At 34.5% G+C, this 12,701-nt stretch overlaps 1 protein-coding gene across 1 annotated transcript; it reads right to left on the bottom strand.

Annotated features, from left to right (window-relative positions):
• Positions 1 to 11,266: 11,266 nt before the first annotated feature.
• Positions 11,267 to 12,626, bottom strand: LOC102585370 (uncharacterized). The gene has a single exon (XM_006366453.2). It carries the CDS (start codon positions 12,489 to 12,491, stop codon positions 11,442 to 11,444), a length of 1,050 nt encoding a protein of 349 aa, XP_006366515.1. The 5' UTR covers positions 12,492 to 12,626; the 3' UTR covers positions 11,267 to 11,441.
• Between the last annotated feature and the right edge of the window lie 75 nt (positions 12,627 to 12,701).

The raw sequence follows: 12,701 nt of genomic DNA, 5'->3' as shown, positions 1-12,701 counted from the left end.
ACCAAAAGTTTAACAGCTTAAAGAGAACACCCTTTCAACCCAAGGGGACTGCACATAAGATCCACATTGGATCCCAACCAGTATAAAAATATCTTGTGTCAAGTTTACTTTCCTATTTTTGATTAACTCTTATTTTCTATCAGTAGCAACTAAAGGGCACTTTAAGTCAGCTACTCTTAAGGAAAATTCAAAAAATAGCAATTCACCCCCTCTTGCACTTTCAATTGGTATCAGAACCTCGTCTCACAAAAAAATTGTCTAACAACAGGTGAGAAAAACATCATGGCTCAACAAATTATGGGAGCACTATTTCAAGAAGGAATTTCCCAACAAGACCTCCTTACTTTAATGGGAAATATTTTTCGCATTGGAAAGTAAGAATGGAAACCTTTATTAAGTCTTAGGATGTGAAGGTTTGGAGAGTTATCAAACTTGGTGACATTCAAATTCCCATCTAGAAGAGTTCAGACGAAAGTCAATCCTCTACTACTCCAAGCTTGGAGAAATATACTGATGAACGTATGGAAGTTATTCAAATAAACTCCAAAGCAAAGAATGTTCACTACAATGCTATTAGTGGGGAGGAATATGAAAAAATATCATGTTGTGATACTTCCAAGGAGATGTGGGATAAACTAGAGGTTACCTATGAAGGAACTGATAAAGTTAAGGAAACTATCATCAGTCTGCTAGTATATGAGTATGAACTCTTTCAAATGAAGGAAGGAGAAACTATTGAAAACATCTTTGCCCGACTGAGTAAGATCATTGGCGAACTCAAAGCTTCAGGAAAGACATATCCTCCCATTGAGCATATTCGAAAAGTCCTTCGAAGGTTGCCACCTCAATGGCACGCCAAAGTCGTTGCTCTTGAAAGCATGAATCTAAATACGGTAACCTATGATGAGGTAAGAGGAGATCTAATTTCTTTTGAGAAAACTCATCTCAACAAAAAGGGCCAAGAAGAATCCAAAAAGAAAACGGTGGCATTCAAAGAAAATTTGGAAGGCAAAGGAGAAGAAGAGTTAGCAGAAGATGAAATTGCTCTTATTATCAGATCAGTAATGGAATCCTTCAGAAAATCCAGGAACAATAGAAGAGGAAGAAATTTTGGAAGAGGAAAGTACCTAACTGATCAATCAAGAAACGATAGAAAATGCTATGAATGTGGCAAATATGGTCATATAGTTAGCGAATGTCCAGAAGCAAAGAAAAATTACTCCAGAGGAAATCAAAAGAATAAAGCACTAAGCAACTGGAGTGATGAAAAAAGCTCTGAAAATGAACATGAAGAAATCGAAAACATATGCTTCATGGCTATTGGAGAATCAACCACTGAGGTATGTAACAACTGTAATGATTTGAAAAATCTATTAGATCATGCACTGACAGACCTCAATAGATTTTTTTTTGATTTTAGAAACATTCAAAATGAGAAAAGAAATTTGGAAATCAAATTGAAAGTTAGTCAAGTTGAAAAAGATCTCCTTTATGAAGAAATATTTGATTTGAAAATTGTTCTTGAAAAATCTTTGAAATCAAATTCTTCAAAAACATCCTCTAAAAAGGTCTCTAGCAACAAAAACTCTTCAAATGGAAATTACTCTAGTTGCAACCAGTCGTTTAAGTCGACTGATGCAAAAGCTAACAGTAATGACTCCAATCCTGAAGAAGATATTCCTAAATCTGTCATTATTGTGGGAAGTCTAGTCATGTGTCTTACAACTGCAGGTTTAGAATTCATAACTAATCTAAATGGGTTTGGAAACCCAAAAGAACTCCAAATAACTCTAACCTTGAAGGACCCAAAAAGATTTTGGTACCTAAAAGGAAATAATGATTTTGTTTTGCTGAAACACCGCAGGAAATCAAAAGGAAAATGGTACCTAGATAGCGGCTATTCAAATCACATGACAAGAGATAAAAATTTATTCAAATCCGTTGTTGAATACAAGTGAGGAAACATTCGTTTTGGTGATAACTCAAAAGGAACGGTAATTGGTATTGGTACTATCGCTTTCAATGATTCATGTGATCTTTCAAATGTTTATTTAGTGACAGGGCTCAAATACAATCTGCTGAGTATTAGTCAGCTATGTGATTCAAATCTAGAAGTTCATTTTCAAAAGAATTGATGCTTGATAAAAGATTCTTCTGGAAACAATCTATTACAAGGAAGCAGAGAAAAGAATGTGTACATTCTTGACTCTATTAAAAACAATGGAGAACATATTTGCCTAGCATCAATGTCTGATGACCCCGGGATCTGGCACAAGACACTTTGTCACGCGAGCATGCGACTAGTTGAGAAACTAGCTAAAAATGAACTGGTCATTGGATTACCAAAGCTGGATTACTCCAAAGATCACATATGTGACGCATGTCAAAAGGGAAAACAAACTAGAAACTTGTTTTTTGGTAAGGATATTGTCTCCACAAATAAACCTCTACAACTCTTACACATGAATTTATTTGGACCTACCAGAACTGCCAGTATATGTGAAGAAAGGTACGCGTTTGTAATAGTTGATGATTACTCTCATTTTACTTGGGTTATGTTTTTATCTCACAAGGATGATACCTTCAAGAATTTTGAGTTTTTTTGAGAAAAAGTTCAAAGAGATAAAGGTTGCTATATTACATCCATAAGAAATGATCATGGAGGAGAATTTGAAAATAATTTGTTCGAAAAGTTCTGCAATGAGAAGGGGTACACTTACAACTTCTCCTCACCTCGATCACCTCAACAACATGGAGTTGTGGAACGAAAGAACAAGACACTGCAGGATATGGCTAGAACAATGATAGGCGAGCATTCTCTTCCTCACAATTTTTTGGCAAAAGTTGTAAGTACATCTTGTCATGTGCTAAATCAATGTTTAATCAGACCCATTCTGAAAAAAACACCTTATGAACTATGGAATGGTAAACGACCCAACATCAGTTACTTCCATCCATTTGGGTGCAAGTGTTTTGTTCACAACAATGGCAAAGATAATATCGGTAAGTTTGATGCACGAAGCGATGAAGGTAATTTCTTGGTTACTCAAACTCTAGTAGATCTTATCGAGTTTTTAATAAGCGTACTCTACATATTGAAGAATCTATTCATATTGTTTTGTATGATTCTAATAAATCTGTTGAGACAAGAATAAATACTGATGAAGAAGATACTCAACTCTTGATATCAACTCAAAGGGAGCCTAGCAGTGCTGAACGTCGACTATAGAAGAACCCTCCATAGGTCCTATAGTCGAATTTGTTCCAAATGAATGGAGAAGTGAACCAGATTATCCAAGTAAATTTATTATTAGAAATCCAAGCGAAGGTACGAAAACTCAAGCATCAAGAAGAAATGATACATATGTTGCACTCATCTCTCAGTTAGAGCCAAAGAAGCTAAAAGAATCTCTCCTAGATGAACATTGGATCAAGGCTATGAAAGAAGAACTGGAACAATTTGACAAAAATCAGGTATGGACCTTAGTCCCTAAACCTGATGACAAATCTATCATTGGAACCAAATGGGTGTACATAAATAAATTAAATGAGTTTGGAGAAGTAATTCGAAACAAAGCCCGATTGGTGGCTCAAGGTTACTCACAACAGGAAGTAGTTGACTATCATGAAACTTTCACCCCTGTTGCAAGGTTAGAATCCATCCGTTTACTTCTAGCCTTTGCTTCTTATAAAGGTTTTAAACTATTTCAAATGGACGTGAAAAGTGCTTTTTAAAATGGGTTTATTGAAGAAGAAGTTTTCGTAAAACAACAAATAACCCCCTGGTTTTGAAAATCCAAATTTTCCTTATCATGTTTTCAAACTTTCAAAAGCTCTATATGGTCTTAAACAAGCACCTCGTGCTTGGTATGATCGTCTCAGCAACTTTCTTATAAATCATGGATTTACCCGTGGTAAAATTGATACTACTCTTTTTATTAAAATGTCTTCCTCTGAGAATCTTATTATTTAAATTTATGTTGATGATATTATCTTTGGAAGTGCTAACATTTCTTTGTGTGAAAAATTTTCTACCCTTATGTAAAGTGAATTCGAAATGAGTATGATGGGCGAATTAACTTTTTTTCTTGGACTCCAAATCTATCAATCTGAGAAATGTACGTTTCCAAGTACTGCAAAGAGTTCATACAAAAGTTTGGCATGGAAAATTCAAAGGCATTAGGCACTCCCATGAGTTCCATGTGTTCTCTTGACAAAGATGATGAGGTAAAAAAGTTGACAAAACTAAATATAGAGGTATGATTGGATATTTACTTTATCTCACTGCCAGTCAACCAGACATTATCTTTAGCATGTGCAAGTATGCTCGATTCCAGTCTGCCCCTAAAGAATCTCATTTAACGGCGGTAAAGTGTATTATTCGTTACTTAGTTGGAACAACTTCTATTGGTTTATGGTATCCAGAAGAGAAAAATTTCTCTCTTGATGGATTTTCTGACGTTGACTATGCAGGTGATAAGGATGACAAGAAAAACACAAGTGGTACATGTCAAATTTTGGGAAAATCTTTAATTTCCTGGAATAGCATAAAACAAAGCTCTGTTTCTCTCTCGACTACAGAGGCTGAATATATTGCCATAGGTCAATGTTGTGCTCAAATTCTTTGGATGGTTCATCAATTAACTGATTATGATTTATCTTTAAACCTGTCAAAATTATGTGTGATAACTCTAGCGCTATTTTCTTATCAAAAAATTATATTCATCATTCTCGAGCTAAGCATATTGACATAAAACATCATTTTATTCGAGATCATGTTTTAAACGGAGATATTGAAATTTCTTTCATTAGCACTGATTTTCAACTTGCTTATATTTTTACAAAACTCCTTTTGGAAGAAAGATTTTGTTCTCTTCGAAAATCTTTAAATATCATTGAGAATCATGTAAATTGTTAAAATTATTGCGTACATTAATTGTTTGTTCCTTTCCATATTTTGAGCGTTGCTTCGTATATTGTGTTTCCTTTCATTCTTCTATTTCCTTCTATATCCTCCTCTTTATTTTTGCCATCTATCTATTCGTACTCTTAACCTTCTCTTCGTTTCTCGCCGTCTAGTCTTGTCATATCTTTTCCTCTTCCCCTCTCCTTCGTTATTTATCTCTCTTTTGTGTTCTTTCTCTTTCTCTCATTCTTCTTCTTTGTTTCTCTCTCTAAGATGGCAAAGACTCATGCAGTTACTCGCAAAGCTCTCACAAGAACAAAGGAAAGGCCTCCGCCTCCATATTCATCGACTCTGACTCTAATGATCTATTCCCTGCCTCCGTCACTTCATCCTTCGGTAAACTTCCTTCTGATTCCCCCGATTGTGAATCCTCTAAAAAGAAATTCAAATTCGATTTCGACAGTCCTCTTGATACAAAGATGGACTTTTGGAACTCGTTTCATGAATCTCATTTTCATTCTCTAAAAGATAAAACCCTTGTGCATGGTAGGGTTGTTGATCTTGATCTTCTTTCCTCCTTAGACTGACATATTAAAAACTTGTTTGAGTTTCAGGGTTGGGCAAAGATTTTCTTTGTTCCCATGGTTGTGTATGAACCTCTTATCCGTCTGTTCTACGCTAATCTTCGCTCCCTTAAGGATGGTGAAATTGAGTCCTTAGTTCTGGGTAAGCGATTTTTTCTTGATCGTAAAAAGTTTGATACTATGTTTTGTATTTGGTGCTCTGAAATTATGGCCCCTCAAAAGAACCATTGGCCTCTAACTGTGATGTTTCTATTGAACAAGCTAAGCGTGAAATCATTCTTGACCCCTCTCTGCCTATCCCTTCCCATCTAAGGCCTAAAGACCTCTCCTTTGAGACTCGTGTCATTGCCCATATTGTAGCTACCACCCTTCTTCCTAGGGTTGGTTCTCATTCTACGCTTTCTCAGCATGACACTATGTTTGCTTATTGTTTGGTGTCTGGTGTTAAAGTGCATTTATTGTCCTTTATTCTCTCTGCCATGACTGACGTCATATCTGATCCTTCCAGTCTTCCTTTTGGCATGATTATCACTCGTATCTTTGAGTCACACTTCATGTGTCTTGGAGACTTCTCCCCTGTTCTTATTAAACAGAGGTATAACTCACGTGATTTTCTTAGCATGGGTTTTACTCGCTCTGACTCTTCTTGGGTTCTCAAAACTGATACGGATGATTTGGATGATGCTCCTATGAAATCTAAACCATCCTCCTCCACTTCTGTGTCAACTACCAAGCCCAATGCTGCTCTTGAAGGCCTTGTTGAGATGCATACCAAGCTACACGCTATGGCCATCACTGTTGCTCAAGTTTCTGATCTCATGACCAAGTTGACTGCAATGAGTGAGCAAGTGGACTCTCTGAAGGATCTCCTGTTGTCTGCCCATTTTAAGATAGACAGTGTGAAGGATGTCACCAAGGAAACAGGTGTTGATGTTGCCCGTATTCATCTCAGGTTGGATCAAATCGTAAAGGAAGCCATCAAAATTGCTACCAAAGTTCAAGCTAGCTCCAAGGCGATCTCCACCTGTCTTTCCTCCAGATTTGAAGAGATGTCGACTGGTATAGTCAACACTCTGACCTATTTCTTGTGTCCCCGTTGATTGTTGTGTGGTGTTTTTTTACTGCTTTTGTGTTGAGCATACGGCTCATCGTAAGACTATCTGTTGTTTAGTTTTTTTGTTGAAACTCTATATTCTTTCCTTTTTGCTGATGCCAAAGGGGGAGAATTAATTATCTTTATCTATATGCTATCAGTTTGTTGTGTTGACTGCTTTTTATAACTGTGATTCTCTATTCTGTTTCTTATCTCTTTTATTATCTCCTTTGGGATCGCTGGATATATGAATTTTTATTTGCATAGCAAAGAAAAACTCCTGCATATCTTCAAGGAGAGCATGATAAGAACTCAGCTCCACTAGCCAACTACCTCTTACTCTTTCAGGGGGAGCAAATCAACTCTCAGCAATACAAGTCAACTATAACATGGAAGTATCTTTACTATATGTTGTCATCATAAAAAAGGGGGAGATTGTTAGAGTAAAGTTTTAATGATAAACAACATATTTCCTTGCAGGGCAAACGTATCACCAAAAAGGGAAAGAATCATTCCTGAATCCCCACAAATCAACTAAGATTACTTGTCAAAGGATCCTGGCCGAAAAAGAAGCAAGGCTATGGATACCATGACTGATCACCATCGATAAAGAAGAATCTTTCTAAATCACTTCGTGTCAGCGGGGCCTTCAAGCATCCGAAATACACCGGAATTGAAAATGACATAGCATTCCTGATAGAAAATGACGACTCCTTCAGAAAAACAAACTTATTCAAGTTCTTTTTCCCAAAGAGTCCCGCTCCGACCCAAAGCAACATTCAAGGAAGCTGAACAAGAATCACTTACACTCGATCAAGGAAGAGAAATATTCAAAAGCCAAACTGAAGAACACAACGGCTACAACCTACAATCAATTAAGGAAGATAAAACGGCTATAATCAAATAGGCAATCAAGGAAGCTGAACAAGAATCAAGACTGGAAATCAGTCTTCAGTTTTATTCTTGGAAAATTAGGATCTCTTGCCTTCTTTTCCAAGGATCAAATCTCTTGGGTTTCTATCTCTTCACAGAAAAGATTCAAGACTTCAAACACTATAAATGGAGGCTCGATTGGCAGAAGAAAGTGTACAACAAGTCTGAATCATCTCACATTCCCTTCTCTACTTTTATCAAGCATTGTATTACCTAGTTCTACTGCGTAAACAAAAAAGAGAGGAAAGAAAAATATTGTTGGTAAGGCTTTGTATCAAAACTAGAGTGAAACAAACACTGAGTGTAAACAGTCTACACTCATCCCTGTACTCACACCAAAAGTTCAACAACTTGAAGAGAACACCCTTGCAACCCAAAGGGACTGGACGTAAGATCCACATTGGATCCCAACCAGTATAAAAATATCTTGTCTCAAGTTTACTTTCCTGTTTTTGATTAACTCTTATTTGCTATCAGTAGTCGACTAAAGGGCACTTTAAGTCAGCTACTCTTAAGGAAAAATCGGAAAATAGCAATTCACCCCCCTCTTGCACTTTCAAGTACTCCCTCTAGTTCATACTAATTAGTAAACTATTGGAAAATATAAAGTTGTTAAGGACCTTTTTAAATAAAGAATATATATATATAAACAAAAGCTCAACACTTTTCTTCTAACTTGAACAATTTACGTACAAAAAGTTCTAATAATTGTAGAGGGAATAGTAATTAGCACGAGATAAGTTTTTTATTTAAATATTTGAGAGGAGAAGTTTGAGAAGTTTAAAGGTGTGAAACATGGGGAATGACAAAAGAATTGTCATAGGATTCTGTTTGATAAAGCAAATAAAAATGGAAATTAAGTGTAAAAAAATAAAAGAGAGGGCCTTAAGATGCATGCCAAATGGTACTAGTGGTCGGGAAAACAGGAATCTTTTCCTCCAAAACAAACACTTGTTCCCTACTATACTATACTATCTCAATCATAATCTAAACAACTCCAGCCAGCCTATCACCACTCACTACACCACACACCCTATACTGTACAACTTACAATTCTATTACTTTCTTTTATTTATCCAATTTTATTTTTTAAATTTTTTATTTTTGATAAATCAAGAATTTTTTATTTTTTTTAAATCTATTATATCCTTAATTTATTTTAAGAATTATTATTTTTGACAAAAAGATAAAACCTCTTAAATGAGTAAATTGATTATGAAGTTCTATTAATTAATAGAGGTAAAATAATAAATTCACTAAGTCAATTACTTTATTTTTAATAGGTGTATCAAATAAAAAATGGGCAAGTAAATAGAGACAAAGGAGCATATAAAAAGAGTTTTAACTATTATTCATTTTCTCTAAATAATTTTACACATTTTGCCAAACCTCACGTATAAATATCATTTAAATAACTTAATATTATAAAATATCAATTATTTTACGCTAAGCAATATGGTAATACTTGAAATCTTATAAATACTAGTTTCTTCTTATATTAGTTGATCATCTTACTAAAAATAGTTTGTCCATTTTATTAAATTTATAAAACATTACTTATTACTCTTGTAATTACTTTTTTCTTTTAAAGTGTTCGCATTTATTTGTAAAATTTTCAAAAAAAAATTTATAAATTGAATTGATAAAATTATTTTTTATTTATAATTATTTCGTATGGATATAAAAGAAAAGTGATTAATAATTAATATAAATGGGATGAAGTAAAGAGTAAACCAAAAGGAAGAAGACAATACTAATACTTACTACTAATAAAATGAAGGGGCCACGTCCAACGGCAATCTCAAGAACACACTCATAAATAAATACTAATTGCAACACTCATCATTTCATCAGATCGCAGAAATGCACCATTCATCATCGTAGTACTTGTCCACCGTGATAATACATTTTTATTTATGTTAATGTATTAGGACAGAAATAATTATTTATATAATCTTCATATTAACTATTCATGATTTCCCAACTCCATTATAATTACTTCCTCTGTCCCAATTTATGTGATTTACTTTTCTTTTTAATCAGTCCCAAAAAAAATGACATATTCTATATAAAGTAACAATTTAATTATAAAATATTTATTTTATCCTTAATGAAATGATTTACAGCCACACAAATTTCTATTATTCATTTTGGACCACAAATTTTAAAAGTCTTCATTTCTTTCTTAAACTCCGTGCCGAGTCAAAGTACCTCATATAAAATGGAACGGAGAGAGTATACACTACTCCATCTGAACCAATTTACTTGTAACATACCATTTTCAAAATTATGTGTTTTGATTAATATATCTTTATTTATTATCTTAAATAATTTTAAATGTTAATTTTTATCCAATAAATAGTTTTTCTTTAGTTTCTTTTCAATAAATAAAAAGAAAGTATATCTAAGCAATCCCAATTTTAGAGTGTGTATGTGTGATAGACACTTTTAATTTTTTTATGTGAATTAGTCAATACCCCTGTCTCTTTTTTACTTGTTCAATTTTGATTTTTTATTTGTTCTTTTTTACTTGTTATTTTTGATAAATTGAGAAAATACAAAAAAAAATTTAGTCTATTATACCCTCAATTTATTTAGAGAGTTACTCATGAGTTTGAAAAATGTAGAACCTCTTTATTGAGTAAATTAATTTTAGAATTCTATCAATTAATAGGGTTAAATATTAAACTCACAATGTTGATTATTATTTTCTAAATAGGTGTATTAAGTCAAATATGAATAAGTAAATAAAGACAGAAGGAATATTTTTATTTATTTATTACTAATATAAAAATGAGAAAACCATATTTAATTATACGTTGATTTTCTCTACTTTTAATTAGGATGACAAAAAAGTAAGTAATAAAGATAAAATGTATAATTCATTAATTTTTTTTTTTTAAAGAAAGTGAGAAATTGATTGGGGGAAACCAAATCAACCTTCACTTCCATTACAAGTGAAAACAAGGAGTAGTAGGGATAGGTCGGAAGAAGTTTCACAATGATTGGAAAAGCGATCTTTTGGAACATTATGTCTGTAAAATCTCAGAAGGCATTTGAGAGACTAAGAGATCTAAATAGAAAACATAAGTGCAATTTTATAGCTCTTGTGGAACCATTTCAGGGACCACAAGAACTAGAACAATACAAAGAGAAGCTGGGAATGGAAAATGCGTACTGTAATTGTGCATCTAAGATATGGGTATATGATTGGAAAGATGAAGTAGTTAGGGACAGTGGGCAACACCTTATAGTGAAAATTAGCAAAAGTAATGTGGAAATCCTGATTACAGTTGTATATGCAAGATGTGATGCTCTTGAGAGACTAGAACTTTGTGAAGAACTAGAACAACTTACTGAGGATAATACTCTCCCGTGGCTTGTGGGTGGAGACTTTAATGTGATACTAAGCTCAGACGATTGATTAAAAAAAAAAGTAATAATGAATTTGCAGGTGCTACCTGATTATACTAAAGACGACATGACCAAAGACTATCATGTTGGTAACTTTCACTGTGCGTTGAGTTGCCAAAAGAGACTATTTTTTCCGTAGTTTGGGTTACATCAAGTTTAAGTTGTTCAAATTGTTTAAGAAAAAATAAGAATGCTATTCTTTCACGCAAAAATCTTAGGTACGAACTTGCCTTTATTAGAAAGCGCTTTAATTTTCTAATATTCATGTTGTTAAGTCAAAAATGATGTAGCCCTAGAGGAGAAGGGAATTAATGTGAGCTAATAAAGTAGCACTGGTAAAATCAATGAAGAAGAATATGTATTTTTCTACAGTTATTACATTGATTAAACAATCAAGACAAAAATAGAATAGTAGGAGTTGCATTCAATTCAATGTTAGAGAGTGGAAAAATTGTATACACCTATTAATGTATGTATTTTACAGTACATGGGATGAGGTCAAAAGTTAGTTTCAGGTCTTCCAAGCATAAACCAGCAAAGAAAATCCAGAGGGATCCTTCAATTCATTTTCTTCTGTGCTTGCCCACTCCATTACAGAGCTACTACAACTTGAAGATGCCGAAGACAAAGATGATGAAGATGATGAACTTCTCAATACACCTTTCTTCATCATCTTTGTCTCAAACCCAAATCCACAAGATTGTTGGGACCACATCTCAACTCCATTATTCAATTCATCCAAACTTGATTTCTCAAATTTGAACATGAACAAAGCATAACCATCTTCATCATCATCAAACAACCAGTTATACACATCCCATGACACCACTACTCCAACCCCATCTACTTCAATTCTCTCATTCCCTCTGAATTTCCATTTCAAATGCTTAATCTGCAACACCCTTTTGTTGTCCACACTGAAATACAACCTTGGATCTTCCCCAATCCTGCAATCAATTGAGATTTCTCTCTCTTTTCCACCAAACTTTGCTTTTGTTATGTACAGTTTGTTCCCACACACATGTTCCCTTCTCAGCACCATGTTCGAATTCGAATACTTATCTGGCTTTCGAGCTCGGGTCCTTGAATAAGCTTCTTTGGGTAAATCACCGACGAGAAGAACCATTTCTCCGTTAACGATAGCAGCGACGTAGAATCCAGATCGAGGTTCAGGGCCAGATCCGAATTTAGCTTTGGAAAGATCCCAAAAGATGTGAACATTGTTATCGAGCTTCTTAGATCCGTGTTTCTTCCAGAAAACAAAAGGCTTGATGTGGAGGTGGAAAGAAGGGGATACATGAGGAGAAGAGAGGCCATTGAGGAGGAAATGGATGTGAAAAGATCTACCGAAGAGGTTGCGTGACCAAGTTAAAGCAAAAAGGCCGAGGTGGGTGTTGTAGAGGGAGGTGGCTAGATTGGGATTAGTAGCTACTGCAACTGGTGGCTGCGGCAGAGGAAGAGCGGTGGCAGCCACTTCAATAGGGCGTCGAAAACAAGAAGGGAAAGCAGAGTAATAGTTGCGGTGTTTGGACTTGGCAACAATTTGATAAGAGGAGTCCATGGATTAAGAGAAAAATATGAGATTTGAGGTGAAAGAAAGGGATGAATATATCATATATTATGAGAAAGAAGGGAAACTTAAGGTTAAAGCTTAATAACCATGGAGAGCGGGGTGGGGACAATATGTTGAAAATGAAGCTATTTTTTTTGGGGGGGGGGGGGGGGGGGGGTTTTGTTTTTTTTCAAAAAAATATTTATATAATAATAAAAT

This window comes from Solanum tuberosum, unplaced genomic scaffold (assembly GCF_000226075.1).
Source record: "Solanum tuberosum cultivar DM 1-3 516 R44 unplaced genomic scaffold, SolTub_3.0 scf00650, whole genome shotgun sequence".
Classification (NCBI taxonomy): Eukaryota; Viridiplantae; Streptophyta; class Magnoliopsida; order Solanales; family Solanaceae; genus Solanum; species Solanum tuberosum.
Note: the sequence above shows the minus strand (reverse complement) of the source record. Positions and strands in the feature narration are given on the sequence as shown.